The sequence below is a fragment of the Condylura cristata genome, unplaced genomic scaffold (assembly GCF_000260355.1).
Source record: "Condylura cristata isolate star-nosed mole 26May11 unplaced genomic scaffold, ConCri1.0 scaffold00014, whole genome shotgun sequence".
Lineage (NCBI taxonomy): Eukaryota > Metazoa > Chordata > Mammalia > Eulipotyphla > Talpidae > Condylura > Condylura cristata.
Window position 1 is genome coordinate 50,642,441 of NW_004567115.1, and position 18,829 is coordinate 50,661,269.

The window sequence follows — 18,829 nt, forward strand, 5'->3', positions numbered from 1 at the left end:
GATAAGGGGGTACAGGAGCAGGCACCGGAATGGAGGGTGCCTGGTGGGGAGCTACAGGGGTGAAGGCCCGGAGCCAGAATTGCTGGCTCGAATCCGAGGCTCACTGTGCAGAACAGCGGTAGCCGGGGTCAGGTCAGGGCATCCGGCCTTCTGTGGAGAAGGCAGCACCCTGCCGTCTCAGGCCCAGTCGCCCCGGACGCCGCCCGTCGGCCTCGAGGTACTTACTGATCCTGAACAGCGGGGAGCCCTCAGCGCTGGCGTCACCAGGAAAGGGGAGGGGAGTTGTCGCGTGGGCCTGACGCTGAGGACACAGCCCTGCCTCCCAGAGGTGCCCGCGGGCCCCTGGGCGGGTCTGGCCATCAGGAGACTCCGGGCAAGCCCAAACTGGGGGCATTCTGCAGACACCTGGCCCGCCGCTGGAGAATGTCAGGGTCTGCGAGACAGACGGAGGCGTGTTCCAGGTTAGAGAGCAGAGAGCCGGGAGAGCAAGCGCGCCTGACCCTAGACTGGCCTCCGGACGGGGGGGTTTTCTTTGGTTATAAGAACACGAGACTCCCGGTGAAATCTGGAGAGATCTGCAAACTCAGACGACAGTGCTGTTTCATTGTTCATTTCCTGATTTTGATCACTGCACTGTGGTTGCATTGCGGAATGATCGGTCCTTGGAAGTGTTTACTGGAGGATTAGGAGGAAAGGGCACAATGCTTGCAACAGCCCAGGAATGTGTGTATGTACGTATGTGCATGTGTGCGCTATGTGTGAACACGTGTGCGCGAGACCCTTGTGCGTGATGTGCGACGGTGCGTGTGTGCGTGCGTGTGTGTGTGAAAAGAAAGAGACTGCGTGGGAGGGGAAGCGAGACTGCTGAAGTGTGTACTGTGAACTATGCCAAACGCAACCTTTGCGGAATGTGGATGCCAAGTCTACGGGGCTTCTCTGTGCTATTTTAAGAAAAGATTCATTTGTGCTTGCAGAACTGGGGGACAGGCCAGAGGTGTGGTGGGTGAGAGGCTTCACCAGAGACAGAGTGGGGGGCAGGACAGGCAGACTGGCAAAGTCCACTGCTGCGGGGAGCAGCGGGCGGTCAGGAGAGGGCTGCGGGCCGGGGTCAGCTCCCCGGCGGGGATGGGGCTGGCGCTGCAGGCGCTGCGGAGAGCTCCCCGACGCGGTGCGTGAACCTGTGGCGCCCCCAGGGAGGCCCCTTCGTGCTATTCTTACAAATTTTCTGCAGACCTGACTTCAAGGTGGGAATTAAATCATTTTCATTCCATGACTATTTCTTGTGGGAGGTTTAAGCATCTGGATGCCCGTTTTGGGGTTACTGCAATCCCTGTAGAGCTGCAAGCTGTCAGAGGGTTTCGTTCCCTTGATCCCCAACTACATTTTGGTCTGTTTCTGTGTTTCCAAGTCCTGTTGCTCCTTTGCCGTTTGTTTACACGTCACCTGCCACAGATCCTCTGTGGACTAACTGCACCTCCAGCCCAGGCGGCCCTGCCTTCTAGACTGCTCTCCCTCCTTTCCACCCTCTACCGCACAGCGTGTTGGCAGCAGGCGCCGGCCGCACCTTCCCCCCACTTTTAGAGATGGGCCAAGCACAGCTGTGTTCCGGAGAACAGCGTGGAGTCTACAGCTGCGTCCAGCCAGCCTGCCCCCCGCCAGAGTGGGGTGGCAGGGGGCCTGTCCTGCTTCTGGAAAAGGCGAGAGGGCGAGGGGAGAGGTCACTTATCTCTGCCTTAGGATCGCCTGTGCAGTTTGCTCTAGAAAAACATTTCTTGAACATGAATGTAAGTTCACATTACGCTGTTAGAATTTTTAATTAACACATGGAAATATATCACCAGGGAAGTTTCTAGCAAACCTGAGTATCTTCCCTGCCGTTTCTGCATGACCCCATCCAGTCAGGCACACTCAGGGGTGATGCTGCAGAGGAGCTGGGTGAGGGCAGGAAACACTGACGGGGAGTCAGGGGTGTGGTCACAGCTGTTGAAGTGGGGTGTGGTCGCCTTTCCCCTGTCGTCACGTGGGGGATAAGACTGATGGAAACAGCAGGTTGGCACTATGCACCTGCAAGAGGCCGAGTAAAGAAATGTAGCTGTGATGACAGTCACGAAGCCAGCCCATCAGCTCTGGATGAGATGGGCCTGGCTGTCTGAAGCCCCAGAGCTGGGGTCCCCAAACAAAGGTGCGCCCCCCATGAGAGGGGGAGCACTGCAGAGCAGCATTGGGGCCGCGCGGCCTCCTTGGCCTGCGGGTCCCGGTGGGCTGCCGCCGGTGAGCGAGCTGACCGGGCTCTGCACGCCCCGTGCCTCTGTGCCTAGCACCGGCGGCCTTGATCGTGTTAATGCGGCAGGTGCCGGGGTCGGGCACGGGGCAGTGTGCCTCACTGTGGACACCTGGGCCTGGGCGCGTGTGCCTGTGAAAGTGTGAGCACCTGCGCCCAGAGGCAGGCCAAGGGCGGGGGCAGAGACGGAAGGCGGTCACCAGCGGGCAGAGCGGACCGGCGGCGTGGCTACAGGAAAGGTGAGACCAGTAGACGAGTGGCGGGCGGGGGTGGAGAGGACATCAGCGAGCCAGAGAAGGGGCGTGACGGTTCGTGGCGGGCTGAGAAGCTGCCTGCCTGCCAGCCTTGCTGCCCAGCGTGCCTGTGCAACTGCCCAGTGCCGAGGTTTAAGCCGAGAAGCCCGCCGCGGGCTCCAGGACTCCACCTGTGCCCCCGAGTCCGTAGTGAGCCTGCCCTGGGCTCCTGGCCCCACAGCCACGGCCGGACTTCCCGAGTGGGGAGCTGCTGGGGCCAGGCGGAGCTGGCGGCAGGCCTTTGTACGCGAGGTCTCGCTCCCGCAGCCAGCACCCCTGGGCGGTGCGGGAAGGAGGCTCGGAGGAGCGTTTGGAGGAGACGTGAGGAGACCTGCAAGGGTCACGTGGCTGAGACGTGGGGAGACAGACGTGGCTTGGCATCGCTCCTTCTGCCCGGCCCACCCGGGCCCTTGGCCCTTGCAGATGGTGCCTCAGACTGGCCTCGCGGTCTCCCTGCGGAGTGACCCTACCTGGCGAGGCGCGTGCTGCAAGGGCTTGGGGCATTTTCAGCGTCTTCTTGGATTATCCTCCTTCTCTCGCGCGATTCATGCTAACAAAAGATCATTCACACGAATCAGATTCTCCTTCCATTGCTCTGCACATGGATGGCTAGATCTCGTTAGAGGGCACTCCTTACTACTTTGGGGTCCCTGCTACTCCTAGGTCGTGCGCGCACCCTGAGTTTGTTGAAGGCATGTGGTTCTCTCTTCCTGGACCACACCGTCACCTACCACTGCCAAACCAGAGGGATTTTCTAGCCGCTGACCACCCAAATCCTTGTTTTCTCCTTAAGATTTACCAGCGACTGTAATTATAAGCAAAACCACCCCTGACTCATTATCAAATCCTATATAAATAAAAGCGCTCCTTAGAAGCAAAGAACTCCCACTGTGAGCAGAGGCCTGGGACAGCCCCAGAGAGGGTCACTGATTCTTGAATCATGCAGGTCGATCCCTGGGAGTCTGGGGTCCTGGACAGTGGGGCCAATAGATTCCCCCGGCGCTGTTCCCCTTTGCCGTAGAACCCTGCTTCTAGCTCCTGGCCCCTGGCGCACATTAGGGGGAGGCCGGCTGCCTTCTGGCAGTCAGCTGGGAGGTTCCCTGTTGCCCCACCGGGCAGTCTCAGACGATGCTGGGCTCAGTGTGCGGCTCCAGGTTCTTGGCACCAGCCCACTGGCCTGCTTTTTAAAGTATTTCAATTGCCAGCGCTGACAGTTCAGCCAAGCCCACACTGAATCTGACTCGTCTTTAGTATCCGGCGCTGCACCACTGGGCTGCTTCCAGGCAACACTGGGCGGGAGCCGAGCCGCGACGCTCGGGCCCTGCGTCTTCCTGACCCGTCACCCGAGAGGGCGTTCAAATGTTCAGTCCCGGCTACAAGCTGACGGCCCGCCCCTCCCTGAAGTGACAGTAGCAAGTCAGGACCTGTCTCCGGGTTTTCTCTCTTTTTTTGATAGTTATCAGAACTTCATTTATTTTTTAAAAACAAAGCATCATTTCACGCCTTGTTGATATTTTGACAGACTCTCACCTCTCCAGCAGGTTCTGGCGATGCCCTCTTGGGGGCAGGGAGTGTGGTCGCTGCCCTGTGGCCCAGAGGGCAGGCTTGCAGGCCGTTCTTCCAGAGCCCTTCGTGATCACGTCAGGTGTCTGCCTGCTACCACTTTATTTATTTTAAAGATTTATTTATTTATGCATGCAGGCCAGAGGTGCAGGGGCGGCGAGAGGCCTCACCAGAGACGGAGTGGGGAACAGAACAGGCAGGTGGACAAAGTCCACAGCTGAGTGGAGCAGCGGGCAGGTCAGGAGGGGTCTGCCACACCCTGTGGTCACCTCCGGGGCCGGCGGGAATCGAACTTATGAGGAAGCAGCTTTAGCTTCTCAGTGCAGTGCTGTAACCCGCTGCGCCACCAGGGAGGGCCTGATGTAACTTTTAACCTAATCGTTTGGAGTTCCTGGTTGGAGGGTGTACTTGTACACTAGGTTTGTTCAGATTTGTAAAATAAAAAACTCTCACGTGATTTGAAATAAAACATACAGAAAAATCATTTTGTACAGTTCAGCTTTTATTGCTTATTAATGATTATTTCCATACAAGTTGAAGTAAACAGACTTATAAAATATGCCGGGAGGTTAAACAGATGATGGCAGATTGACAAGAAGGTCCGAGTGGTGCCGTGACCCCCACCTCACTCACAGGCAGCAGCCCGACGGGCACATTCCATATAAAAAGTAGAAATAGTCATTGGCATTTAACTAGCATCCATCTTTGTAATCTATGAACTGATCGGCCTGAATAACTTCAAAATCATCAGCACGAAGTGAGATATTTTCTGCCAACAGCTGTAGCAGTTTCAGCTTCTTTACAAAACAAGCAAACAAATCAGCACAACAAAGCCACACACACAAAGTTGGCACGCTCCAGTGGTCCTGGATTGTCACGTTTTTCTCTACTGGATTAACTCAAGGAATAAAACGTGACACAGCTTTTGAAAATGTCATTATAGCTCTTCATTGTGATTACACTTAAAGACCCAAGTCAGTGCTAGTCAGCAAACACCAGGGAGACATCTCAGACTCTAAAACCTCAGCCCCGTCGAGCACAGGGTAAGCAGAGGAAGCCAGCACTCGCCCTTCCGGCTCCCACGGCAGCAGTCTGACGCGTCTCCAGAGCCGGGCGCATCGACAGAATCACTGCGAGCCACACACCAGCGCAGCAGCGGCCCGGTGAAGCTGCACTAACGCTTCCTCTATTAATGATAAAAATATCAGGCATGTACCGCAATTCAGCATCTGACCTCTCAATCCAGCCTTGCAGAGAGGGCCAGGCTGAGGAACACACGTGGATACTTGAAAAGACGCTTAAAAAACAACAGCTGCGATGTGGTTTTAAACCACTCAGAAGACCTCAGTTACCAAACAATAAACACAACAGCGGGCCCACAGGAATTTATTGAAGCTGTTGTCTCAACACTACAAAAATTAAATATTAAGGCATCTTTTACTCCCACCTTGGTATTTGCAACAGAGAAGTTTTTAAGTAAGAACCAGCCTCTCTACTCAAAATGCTTCCTAATGTATTTGGCAAATCAATGTTCACATTCTCCTCTCCCCTGTACCACCGAAAGCTCTCAAGTGTAAACAACTGCTGATTTATTCCAGAGATGCAGTTCACCTTTGAAAAATAAAAAGGAGCCCCCAGGAGGACTCTGTATGACCTGTGTGCTCCCCAGGACTTCAGTTTCTCTGAAGCGATTTATGCTTCAGCGACGCAGAGAGACCACGAGGACCAGACAAGCGTGCGCGCCACAGGCCGAGAGCCTGGAAAGCTTCGCACTTGACAGAAACACGCCTACCTGACCAGGATCCTAAGTTAACACTGATTATCTGTCGTCCCTGCATTTTCACACTTAACGAAGCCCAGCAGGTTTATAAAGTATACTAAACAGCAACAGCATCACCTTTTATTAAGGCAAGTTTGTGAAAATGATTTAATACTCCAGATCTCTTCATGAACAGACAGCTGATAACAGGTTTTACGTAAGAAACATACAAAAAGTTGTTTTATAAAAAGTCACCTTGATACCAGAAAGAGTAGTGGAAGATTTTGAAGCCAGTTTACTTCCGAGAGGACGCACCTTCCTCGTCCCGATGCCACCAGGCCAGTGCTACTCGTCATCTTTACAGCCAGTTTTGCTTAACTGCGAAAAGAAATGGTTTGGTTGAAGTCAGGGTATTACTTGAGCTCTTTTTCTCTACTTATTATCAAAAGTAAACCTTTATAGCTAATAAAACAACAGGCATTACGATTCAAGTGAACGCATGTCATCAACAGCTTTCTCTATGTAATTAGTTTGCGACTTCAGGCTCAGTGTCCCCACGCAGGGGCTTGCCTTCAGGGCAGGGCTGGGGGGGCCGGGGGGAGGGGGTTCCCGTGATGCTTTCGAGAAATAAACTGGTCCCAAGAACAAACAAAAGGTACCAATTTATAAAAAGAATGATGTGCTTCTATTTTTAGTTTCTATTATAAACAATAAAAAAATTTTTTAAGTGGTTAGAATTTAAGATCTATTGGGCCTTCCCTGGTGGCACAGCGGGTTAAAGCACAGCATTAAGAAACAAAGCCACTTCGGCATGAGTTTGATCCCCGCCCTGGAGGTGACCACATGGCGTGGTAGACCTCTCCTGACCCGCCCGCTGCTCCCCTCAGCAGTGGACATCGTCAATTGGCCTGTTCTGCTCCCCACTCTGTTTCTCACCACCCCTGCATCTCTGGCCTGTACCCCATTTCTGTATGTATCACTGTGAAGCTAAAGCCACTTCCGCATGAGTTCAATTCCCGCCTGCCCCGGAAGAGATCCACATGCATGACAGAACTCTCCAAACCCGCCCGCTGCTCCCCTCAGCAGTGTACTTCATCGATCTGCCTGTTCTGCTCCCCACTCTGTCTCTGGTGAAGCCTCTCACCGCCCCTGAGCCTCTGGCCTGTACCCCAGTTCTGTATGTACAAATAAATAAATTAAAAAAAAAAATATATATATATATAAAACTTAAGATTTATTATCTTAACCAGACAATTCTTAATAGTTTTGAAAGTATCATAAAAATCTCACATTGCAGAGTTTACAGCAGGAGTTGGCAAATGTGCAGTGTTGAGGGCAGGTAAGAATCCCCCAGGAACACAAAGGCAATTCTGACCAGAAAAAAGACCCAGTCACTGAACCCAAATTCTGAGACCCCCAGCATGTGGGAGGCTGTGAAAAGCAAACTCTGCTCAGGAAGCCTGTTCCCAAACATTTTGGCTCTGGGGCCTCTTTTACTCGTAAACACTGAAGAGCCTAAGCACCTCTCTTAAAACCTGAAGTCATCTACCACATTTGAAATTTAAACTGAGCAATGTAGCCCGCGTGAACATAACAGCAACCCATTATCTGATAATCAATGACCGCTCTGAAGTGAAAGAGACCCACATTTCCTGAAAGAAACAAAGTCTGACGGGAACAGTCGTATTCGTGCAGCCCGGCAGAAGACAGCGGGTCCCCCCAGTGTCCTGTGGCCAGGCAGGGTGAGGGGACGGCGTCCAGGCACAGCGCAAGAGCTCAGAGCAAGCGGGGACAGGAGCTGCACACACGCGGTCCGGAGCCCGCGCAGGCCTCCGGACAGCCCGGGGAGCACATTCTCCCGGCCGAGACGGGACACTTGACGCTCCCTGCGGCCGGCGCGTGCCCGCCCGGGAGGACGCGTGTCCAAGCGAAGGAGGCCTTACCACCCACTGCAAACAGTTCTGTGGGGTTTGAGAGTTTACTTTTTGGTGAAGTTTTTTCCCTCGCATCGCTGTTAGATTTTGGAGAATGCGCGCGGCTGCAATGCTGCAGATCCGCTGAGGGGTGTCTGGGCTCGCTGAGGGCCCCCACACCACACCTGGAAATGGCTTTCCTGAGCAGCGTTTGCTTCTCACAGGTCCCCACATTCTGGGTTTCTGGGTCTTTGAAGGACATCGGCTTCGGGTTAATGCCTCTGTGGGGCTGCTGTCTTAAAAAGGTCCCAACATTAACTGGATTATTTAAATGTAACTTTCCTTTGCAGCCTGAAATCTTGACTTATATTAGCAGGGGCTATCTTAAGAAAACAGCTTCTGCGCCCACAGCAAGACGCGCACGGCCCGTCCTGGAGCGAGTGTCTGAAGAACAGACCTCCCAGGTGAGGCCCAGGCGTGCGCGTGGCCGTGAGAAGCGGCGGCACGTCAGGCCCCCCGGGTCCTGCCCTGGATGTGAACCCGGGAAGCTTCCTCCACACAGAGACCTCGGACAGGACCAACTGGTGCCCAGGAAGGTGAGTTCTTTTTCCATTGCAGCTCATGGCTCCCCATTCCTAAGTGCTATGTTTTGCACTGATTCTAGAGGGACGAGATTATCTTAAATAGTGTCTGTAGAAAAAGTGCTTCAGGGCCCAGACAGCTGACTTTAAGGTAAAATAAATGGAAAGAACATGAGTGAGTAAACACGCCTGCAGCCCCACTGACGTCCTGCTTGCCGACTGGCCTCGGGCCACGCCAACTGCTTCTCCCGGCAGCCAACACGCGCCTGGGCAAGCCCTACCCGGGGCATTAACTCATTGTGCTACGTATCAGCTTAATACAGCTGGAACTACAGACCGTGTGAGAAAAAGAGAAGTCAGCCAAAGCCAACAAAAACCCCTTCAAAATGGAAAGTAAACAAGTTAGAACAAGCAAACCAGGAAGAGACCCTTCGTGGTGCCGGGAAACTGCACGGGTCTGCCTAACGCCCACAGTACTGCAGCCGAGAAATCAAGTCAAGTTTCCCTCTCCATGACTTGCACTCAGTCCCCGAGAGTCACCAGAGCAGCTGCACTCACGCTCATCCATTTCCAAGATGCGCTACAGAAACAGTCATCCTCTATTTGAGTACAGCTGCTTCTGCAGGTTTCCCGCTGTTTACAAAAGGCAAATCTAGAACTGAGGGCGCTGGGAAGAGAAGGACACGGGGATGTGTCAGGAATACTCACATGCTGAGTGGCAGAGGACGGAGAGTCCCGGAAATCCAGAGGTTGGTGGGGAGGAAAGAAGACAGAGTCAGTGTCTGGCAGCAATGGCTCTAACAGTTTTGACAGCGGGACATAAACAGGACACAACAGGACATACCTTCACCACGTCAACCCAGTTCCAGCCTCGAGGAAGCTCGCCTTTGTGATCTAGAGGAGACAGACAGCGCCTTTATTGCTAAGACCGGTCGCTTAAAATCAATACGATTCTTCTGTACTATTCTGTGCAACAAAGACTAACAATATAAATGGAGTACTTTTAAGCTAGGAACAGTTTATTGTCCTTGTGAGCTGAAAGCATGACTGCCCGGGGTGCGTGAGAAGCATTTCAGGTGCCTCCACGCCCCCCACATGGGCCTAGCTCAACTCATCAAGGGGCACTGTCCAGGAGGTGGGGTCACTGATGAAAGGGGGTGACCAGAGGGTGTTACAATGAAAGCAACAGGTAACAAGCTAACGGAAACAGATGCTCCCAACACCCCAAAAAGATTCCCCAAAATTCTAGAAAACAGACTGTAAAGGCTGTAAGTTTACTGGCCCAGCAGTTTACACCTCATGCCTGCTTTGACAGCAGAGCCCAAAATATGTTTCAAGCATAAAGAACTAATCTTCTAAATCTGCTCGCCACGCCCCACCACACGGGGAAGCAGCACATCTGTATTCCGAAGGGAAACAGACACAAACCTGTCTTATCCGCTAGCTTCCGTTTCTGGGCCTTGGAAAGTTGTTCTTTTTTGTCCTTTTTCTTACTTGATGGGGCTGTGGCAGGAGTCTCAACTGAGATGATATTGCTTATGGGTGTCTAGAAAAAAAAGAATTGTTAGACTCATGCCTCAGAACGTACTGGGGTACACTACCGTGGCTATGTTCTGAAAAGAGCTGTAACTCTTGCCTGTGCTAACTGAAACTACCCTGTATTGTTAGTATTCACTCACGGGTCCAGCGCATCACTGGTCTCACGCTTCCCAATGTCAAGGGACCTGGATGGCCAGAAGCAGCACCCAGCCCGGTCTCCTTGCCTGTCTGTCCTGGGAGTGTGACGATGGGGCTGTTTTCTTCACCTGCTGACTGAATTGTGAACCCGAGCCTGAACTGCAAGCTCAGAGGACCCAGAATCCGTGCAACGGCCGGGAGCTGGCCCCAGGAAAGAGGGCCGGACACCTGCCTCACGCTGCAGCCTGGGCAGGCCACGACAACCTTACAGTCCAGCTCCTCTGCTAAGATGTGGAAACAGAAACCTTTCAAACACTTGGGTTCAGGGGACCCTGGGCAGCAGATTTCACGTGCCTGCCAGGAGCCACACATTCTGCCAGCGCGGTGTGTCTACTACTTGCTCGGGTCTCCACTGCCATCTTATAAGGCAGACGCCACGTTAACCCGTTGCGGAGCCGGGGACTGAGCTGGCGCATTCACCTTGGTGAAAGGCAGCGTAAGGGCAGGCGAGATGGGCGCCGGGTCCGGCCCACGGTCCCTGAGCGGAGCCGCAACCCTCCAGGCGCCTCGGCAGCGCAGGGGGAGGCGGGCTGTGCCGTCCTAAGCTTCATGACCCTTCCACACCGAGCGCCAGACGGGGGCATGAGATGCGCTGCATAGGCCTCCACAGGGAAGATGCTTGTGATCACAGAAGATGACTATTTCCGAAAATAATTCTAGGTACAATTTTTTTTTTAAAATTTAACAGCATCCTTCACTGTTTGCTATACGCACTACAGTAACCAGCCTGGGCTCGGCCTCCCTTCAGGTCCTGGCACAACTCCTGCAGCCTCTGGAATTTCCTCAGTGAAGAGAGCAGTCAAGGTCTGGTCCCCAGGATGGGGCCAGCTGCCAGGGGCATCCCTCCTGGGCAGCGGCTGGACGTCCTGGCCAGCAGGCACGCAGTGCTGGGAGCTCATGGAGCCTGGGGGCACGGCCCTCCCGCTCCCTGGCCTGCGCCTGTGCTGCCTGCTGCCCAGAGTGAGGGCCAGCAGCAGAGTGGGCCCCAGGCTCTCCTGAAGTCTGGGCCGCACGACAAGTGAATCCACCAGGGAGGGCCGTGGGGCCGTGGCCCTGTCAGCTGGTCAGCAGCACAGGGAACAGCCTGCTGTGTGACTGAGGTGGTCTACACGGGGCAGCAGCCTTGTGGCACTGGACCCTGCACTGTGGGCTCTGCGGCGCCGTCCAGATGGACAGTGTCACAAGTGAGCCGACTCGCTGGACACCCACCTGGGGTCAGTGGGCTGCGTGGGGTGGGCAATCACTGCCCCCAAGCTGGGTCTGACAGAGGGACTGAGCTGACACCTGCACCTGGGACCGTGCAGGCTCGGGGACAGTCACTTCCTGCAGGTCTCGGCGCGACCTGAGCTTTAAGAAGAGATGACGTAAGTTTGGGAAAACTGTCTGATTCTACAGAGTCTCAGTCTTGGCGAGTACAGAAAGTATTCCTATCTTGCACGAAGGCTAAACACTTCGAGAATATAATTTGGTTTTCAAGCTAAATCAAAACTAAATGCTCCACAATTCAAAATTCTCTCACTCACATGTAACTTACTGTAACCTATCACAGAATCTTCCATTTAGTTTCCTAGCAGAAATTAATTACTAGTAGGGTAAACCTCCCCCCAGCTCCCCTCCAGCAGCAAACAAGCAGACGGCAGAAAGCAGCCCGCACTCACGGCAGAATGAACGGGCTGGTGATGCTCCATGAACTGCTCCTTGTTGTCCTTGGCATATTCAAATAACGTGTAGGTCATGGCCGTCCCCAGGTTCACCTCCACGGCCTCCTGCAACTTGGCTAATATGCTCTGCTTGACAGCGGACGATCTGCACAGCGCGAGAAATTGACTAAGACACAGCGAAAGCCCTAAACACACAAGGGCGGCAGCGAAACTACTCACATGGTGTTGTTAAAGAAAGCGTTCATGGATATAATCGGAGGCGTCTGCGGGTACGTCTCTGTCCAGGAAATCTCTATGAGGAAGGCCTTGGGATCCCCATTTTCACCTATCTGAAGAAAAGGGGAACCTTAGGCTTGTACGAAGTGATTCAAAGGCAGAACATTACATTGCCACTGGAGACGAGTGAATTCCTCCCAGTCCTCGTGCTCAGATCGGCAGCGCAGTACTTTGAAAAGTTAGGGTACAGCTAGGACTCGCGGGGGCGGCTACATTAAGATCCAAACTGCATCTCGCGCTAGTCGGTTTTAACAGCCTTAGGCTGTGCCTGCGGCCTCTCTCCCAGCAGCCCGCCAGCTCCGGCAGCACCCGGACGCCGCCTAAGACTGTGCCTGGGCTTCTGAGGACCCGCCACAGGAACCGTGGGGGCAGGGGGAATTGGCCAACCCCTCCTTCAATCCAAAACGCTTCACCTCTGTCGGGGTCTCCCACTGTGAAGTCATGGGACAGTAAGAGCAAAGGTAGATCAGCACGCTTGACCCCAAGAGACCCCAACTCGTGAAACTGAGACAAAAGGAGAAGGCGAGGGTCAAATGTAACTTAATTTCTATTCTCTTAAGAAAGTTTCTCTGTTCTGTTTGATTAGAGCAGTCCCTAGCCCCTTCCCCTGCCTCTGAAATGCCTTTTATGACTCAAAGCATCAAGGCCAGTGTCTTGTATGCTGTCCCCAGATTGGGACCCGCTGCTTGGGCGCAGGTGGGCGTGGGTCGGGGCGCTGCACAGGCCAGGCCCGGGTCTCAGCACGAGGAACCTGTGGAGAAACTGCCGATGGGAATGGGGCGAGTGGCAGCCTGCTGGTGGACGGCGGGTAAAGTGCAGGGGGACAGCTGAAGGGGCAAGGGAAAGCGGCGTCCCTCGGGGCTGCTCAGCCAGTCTGCACCAGGACACACACAGCGCTGGCCCCAAGTCCTCTGCGCTCCCCCTCACAGCCCAGCCCCTGACAGCCCCCTGCTGGGCCCCACCCCGCGGGGTGGGCACGAGTCCTCCTCTGGGCTCAGTACTGGCCACTGCGACATGACCAGAAGATGGAGGGCCTCCGCAGTGTCCACGGCCCGGGCAGGCAGCGGGCAGCGCAGTGTGGGGACACAGCTAGCGTCAAAGAGAAGCGTCTACACTCAACCCCGTCATTAGCTTTGGCCGTTGGTGCTCCGGCTTGCAGATAAATGGCGGTGCTGACGAGCTGAGCAGGCGGGAGAGCACTGCACGAAGAAACTGCCCGGCGGTTATTTTCCAGGACAGTCCGTGACAGTCACGAGTGAGGAGCATTTGTCACAGAGTTTGTTCTAAGTGGTGAGGCTGCTAATAACCGAAACCGCCTTTTATGGACACTTCTCCACGCCATTACCGCTTGTGAGCATTTAGACAAATGGTGTCTAATATGTATCTATGAAATAGAACACTAGTCCGGTTTCATGTTGAAGATAAGAGTTATGGGCAATATTCACTTAAAGAAAAACTACTTCACATTTGAATAGAATAGTCACACGGTTAACAAGAACTAAGAAAGTATAAACTTCGCTTACATACGTCATAAGGTAGTAAAAGGAACACTAGATTTGAATTTTAATCTCAGAATTTATCAGTATCAGCTGTGGATCTTAGGCACTGAAAGGAAATGATGACTGAGAGATGTGATTTTGAACATAAAGTCCTGTAATTTCTAAGATGTTTTCCATTTCCAACATTTTATGATTTTATTACACTAAGAACAAGTTCATCTTGGCTATAAAAGAAGTCATTAAATTTTCAATTGTTTAAAACTACTGATATCATAAGGATTTGAATTTTCCTTTAAGTTCAAATATGTAACATACTGTGAAACTACTAAATTTAAAAAACAAAATCAGATTTTCAATATAGTCTTCAGTCATTTCTTTCTAGCAAAGTTGTTAGTTCTTCTATTCACGCCAGGTCTTACCCTATATTGAAATGAAACTGGACTTAATTCCCGGAAACTTTCATCTCCTTCATAAATTGAACGTAATGCTTCTAGTTCCATCTGAAAGAAAGGAATCAAAGATATAAATTATTTAGTGGATAAATAAATGTAGAGAAAGAGAGCCTTGGATATCTGATCAAGCCCATACAACTATGACCACTAAGCACAGTAATTCCTCATTAGCTACGTATATTATTTATATTTCTGCACCTTCCCACAGAATGATACAAAACTCGAAAAAAATACTTAACAACAATAAAACAAACTTTTAGAGATAAGACTGACAGGATCCACCCGTGATGGGGAAAAGGATAGCAAGTGAGAACGTGACTGGGACACTTTGCCCGGAACTGTTTCTCAGAACACTGGCTCACAGCCAAGACGCAATCCCTGCGCCTGAGAAGAGAAGCAGCGAATCCTCGTGGTTGCAAATTTTTGTTTTCGAAAGATGTAGATCACGAATTCTACACACTGAAGATGGGGGCGAATCTGGTCTGGCTGGACCAGTGTCTGAGCAGCTTAAAGAAGTCGCGTGTGAGGGTCTGGGAGCCGGCACATGGGAAGCAAGAGCTGTGCACCGCCCCCCATCTGCAGGACCAGATTTCCTTTACTTTCTTCACAGGAAAAAAAATCGAGGACTTCAAACTGAGATGAGACCGGAAGAAACCACCTCACTCAAAGGGCAGCTTCAGCCCTTGCGTCCTTACCCTTCCCCACCTCCAAGTGCCGTGGCAGGAACACAGGCCGCAGGCAGGCTTATCAGATCTGTGCACGGCAATCTGAGGGCACTGTGATTTGTGTCAGTGGCGGACAACAAAGCATTCGCCAAGTCCTTGAAAAAGAGTCTCCCCAGATGAAACTGAACAAGGTAAGTAAATGAACTTGTGCTTCGATGCCTGAATACAAGCGAGGGTGAAGCCGAGTGGCTGTGGAGGAGGCTCGCAGAGGGCTCTAGTGGGCAGTATGTCTAACTGCAGACTCGGGCAGCCGAGCTCCAAGCCAGGAGGCAAAGTCATCATCTGTCCAGACACATGATCCCAGGAGAGGAAGGGACTAAAAGGGGCGGTGTGATGGTGTGCGCGCGTGCGGAGAGAGGCAGAAAGGAAATCCCTTAGCCTGACGAGAGGCTTCCAGGCCGGGCAAGAAAACTGTCACCGTGCAGGTGAGACTCCATCGTGAAAGAAGAATGGCGTTTTGTTGTTCTGGGGAGTCGCTCAGTAAATCTGAGGTGTGCGCAGAATCCAGTTTTCAGACAACTACCCAAAGGGTTCCCAGGGGTCGTCCAGGGGTCAAACTCCAGGTCCACTGCACCTCGAGCTTGGCGAGGAAACTCCTCTGTCAAGGATGTTTTCAAAGGGAGTCAAGCAACAGCCACAGTCGCCCACTGGCCTTTGGATGCCTTCAGGGTCACTTCCAAGCAGAGGTCCTGTGACATGTCACGGCATAGTGCGCCTTTCGAGCACTATGTGAGCGGTGGGCTGCTAACCACCTATCGGGGGACTCCCCTCCAGCCCAGCTGTTCTCACCGGCAGCCCCAGAGAAGCATTGCACCTGGGGAGACCCCAGCCCCTCCTCTGCACACATCGCACCATCAGAAGGTGCCCTCCAGATGACCTGCAGCCTTGCCACCCACCTCTCGCGGCCCAGGACGCGCCATAAAGCAGCCTTTGCGAGGACGCACCGAGGCGCCCAACACAGGTCACCCTGCCCACCCCGCCACCAAGACAACGTGGCCAGAAACCCGGGACACGGCGTCACAGCGTTCTCCCACCAGGAATTTAAATAGCTCCGTTAACCCTGTATCTACCTACCAGTAGGTTGTACGTTTGGGGGCAATCACATTCCAGTCAACCTTGCAAGCGCGGAAAACGCCACACGGAGATGGAAGATGGAGGGCGAGCCCCGCGCACCCGGGGGTGGGGTGGGGGTGGGGTCCCAGGGACACGGACTCCTTCCGAAGATGGGCTTCGGGGCGACCCCGGGGCGTGCAAGAAGGGAAAATGCGGGAGAGGGAGGCAGAGGTGGGCCCCTCCCCACTTACACCCGACACCGGGGAACTGGGGGGCTCCCCGGCCACGCTGTGTGGGCGGCAGCGCGAGGGCACCGCGGGGCGCCCCCCGAGCTCCCGGGGGGCGGCTCCCGCCCCAGGGCGAGGGCTCGGCGCCTACGCGGGGAAGGGCGTCCAGCCCCGGGACTCACCTCCTGGTCCTCGTTGGCGCCCATGGCGCGGGTGGCGGGGCGCCACCGGACGGGCGGCGTTCGCGGCGACCAAGAGAAAGCGAGGATAGGGGCCCCGCGGGGGGGGCGTCCCCCTTCCGCGCCCTCGGCAGCCGGGGGCACCCCTGGGCGCTGCCGGCGCGAGTCACGCGCGCTGCCCCAGGGAGCAGCGGGCAGGAGCCCGGGCCGGGGCAGGTGGGGTGCCGGGGTGTCCGGGGAGCGGCGGCAGGCGGTCGGCGCAGGCCCCGCCTCCTCCCCTCCCCGCCTCTCCTATTGGCTCCTGCTCTCCCCGCCCCCGACCCCTTCTCCTCTAGGAGATGGCGCGTCCTTCTGACGTTGGGTGGAGCCGCGCCGAGTTCCGGGGCGGCGGTTGGTGTACGGAGCTGTCACTCAGGCCCGGAAAGTGCTTCCTGTGCGTGCGCAGGTGGGACCGGGAAGTCTTGCTGGCTGGAACCCGGCGGGGCGGTGGCGGTAGGCGCGGGCCCGGGGCGCGGTGACACCCCCGCCGTTTTCCCTCGGCCCTCCCGCTCGCGCGGCCGCCACAGCTGCAGCGGCCCGGGGCGTGCGGCCGCGGGGAGTCGGGCCGGAGCGCTGGCCGCTCACTCTGCTGCCTTTGCAGGCCTGCGCTTTCTCGGCGTCGGCGGGGCGAGCCGGCCTGGCCCCTCCCTGTAGCCCCGGAGGAAAAGACGCACCTGCGCTAGGGCCTCCCAGGTACCGGGGGGCGGTGGGGGGAGAGGAGGACGGTAGCGTTATTTCTCTGCAGCTCGTCCTTGGAACTGCCAGGGCAGAAATCTGCGACCCTGGGGCAGGTAGCATCTCCGGGTGGGCTCGAGCTTCACCTCCTCGGCACCTGGCTCCTCCTCCCCCGGCCCCAAGCTGGCCATCCCCTTGATCAGTTTGCAGTTGGGCACCTCTGAATCTCATCCTCAGCTGTGTCGCGACCTGAGCCCGGAACCTCCGTTGAGTGAAGCAAAGTGACCACGTAATTTTACCCGGCGCTTAGGTGGTTAGGTCACCTTTGCAGTATTTCATCCTTCCAAGAATCGCCTTTGTGTTGCATGCCAGCCTTCAGGTTCTTCCCTTGCATTATGTGATCTCCCAGCCCACTCAGTGCCCCTTCGTCTCCTTCCCTGCCATAGGTTGGTTAGCGATTTTATTGACTTCTTCCGGGAGATCTGGAAGTTTTTCTGCAGGCTGTCACTGAGATGCAGACCTTCTCTGCACTTTCGCCTAGTGGCTGCTCATCCAGTTTCATCCCTTTGCTACAGAACAAGTACCACCTTGTGCCCAAGCTTTTAAGGTGGAACGTGCCGATAGCAATTTTAAAAATATTTATTTATGCATATAGAACTGGGGTACAGGCCAGAGGTGCATGGGAGTGAGAGGATTCACCAGAGACAGAGTGGGGAGCAGAACAGGTAGATTGACCAAGTACACGACTGAGGGGAGCAGCAGGCAGGTCAGGAGAGGTGTGCTGCACCATGTGGTCACCTCTGGGGCAGGGATCGAACTCGTGCTGCAGTGGCTTTAGGCTTCTTAGTGCTGTGCTTTAATCCGTTGCACCGCCAGGGATGGCCCTGATAGCAATAACAGTGATTTTGGGGACAGATTTACAGCATTTTAGCACCCTCTTGACCTTTGCAGTTGTGTATGTGGCTATGGTGCACATGAAATTGAGATGTGCTGTGAGTGCACAATGTACTCCAGATTTTGAGGTCTTATACAGAAAAAATAAAATTCCTTGCGAATAACTTTTGCAGTACGAGGTAATGTATGACTATCCACTAAAACATTACTTTGGACATTTAGAAACTATAATGTGAAAATTATTTTCATACATTATTAAAATTAATTATTTTTTACTTTTTAATGTGGTTCTGGAAAGTTTCCAGTTACTTAGGTGGCTTGTATAGTTCTCTTGGACAGCGCTGTGATTTGGAGCCTTCAAGAAGCTTTTCTATTGATAGGGGCCCTTAGGAGAGGAGCTCTAACCTAGATAACCACATTGCATTTAGTCTGTTTTCATCCCCAAAGCTCCCTCAGACTAGAACATGTTTCTCTGACTATGAATTCCTTTGCCACTCCCAGCTTGACCCTGTCCCCCACATGTCTGTTTAGCCAGTACTAAACCTTAATAGGCACACATCATAACGGGTAAGCTTTCCGCATTATTTATTAATTCTGTTGGTATTTAACTTGGTCTAGTACTCTTTTCTCCATTAAATTTTCAGTTACGAACACTCAGGGTGATAAGTGGTGGCCTCGTGTTCCTTACCTTCCGCCAGAATTGTATTCGAGTCCCGATAGCCTTGACTGTCATCAGTCTCGGTGACTTCCGGACAGGGAGCTTTCTGAGGAAGGCGTCTCCGGAGACTCCAGTGTTGTGTCAGCACCAAGGAGCGTCTTACGCAGACTGAAGCGGTGTAGCCCCTCATGCTTCACTGTGGTGTCGCCCATGGGCACCCCTGCTTTCTGTGTGGTCCAATGTTGACCAAAACGATTTAAGCCTTGTGTGACTGTGCTGTTAGAGAGCACCTTCGAGGGAACCTCCTTTTACTGTACATGTTTTTGGAAATAAGAACATTTTGAAAATAGAACTTTCTTTGAAG

At 53.8% G+C, this 18,829-nt stretch overlaps 2 protein-coding genes across 3 annotated transcripts in view; one reads left to right on the forward strand and one right to left on the reverse strand.

Moving 5' to 3' along the window:
- Positions 1 to 4,631: 4,631 nt before the first annotated feature.
- On the reverse strand, positions 4,632 to 16,450 carry RWDD4 (RWD domain containing 4). The gene is made up of 8 exons (XM_004682416.2): positions 16,203 to 16,450; positions 13,983 to 14,063; positions 12,008 to 12,117; positions 11,786 to 11,933; positions 9,819 to 9,936; positions 9,235 to 9,284; positions 9,099 to 9,101; positions 4,632 to 6,274 (listed from the first exon to the last, which is right to left on the reverse strand). Exons 1-8 carry the CDS (start codon positions 16,224 to 16,226, stop codon positions 6,242 to 6,244), a joined length of 567 nt encoding a protein of 188 aa, XP_004682473.1. The 5' UTR covers positions 16,227 to 16,450; the 3' UTR covers positions 4,632 to 6,241.
- A 208-nt stretch (positions 16,451 to 16,658) lies between these two features.
- The window catches only part of TRAPPC11 (trafficking protein particle complex 11), a 35,008-nt gene continuing 32,837 nt past the window's right edge, over positions 16,659 to 18,829 (forward strand). For both annotated transcript variants that reach the window (XM_012724880.1, XM_004682418.2), the window contains exon 1: positions 16,659 to 16,931. The gene's annotated coding sequence lies outside the window, so the exon portion shown is untranslated. The remainder of the gene's footprint in view (positions 16,932 to 18,829) is intronic.

Bases quoted from the DNA above. Each gene is read 5' to 3' on its own strand.
- RWDD4 (XM_004682416.2), bottom strand. From the start codon at position 16,226: ATGGGCGCCAACGAGGACCAGGAG. The intron at 9,937-11,785 runs GTGAGTGCGGGC...TTTTTTTTCTAG, and splicing joins ACCAGCCCGTTCATTCTGCC to ACACCCATAAGCAATATCAT. The intron at 9,285-9,818 runs GTTTGTGTCTGT...TGTCTCCTCTAG, and splicing joins GAAGCTAGCGGATAAGACAG to ATCACAAAGGCGAGCTTCCT.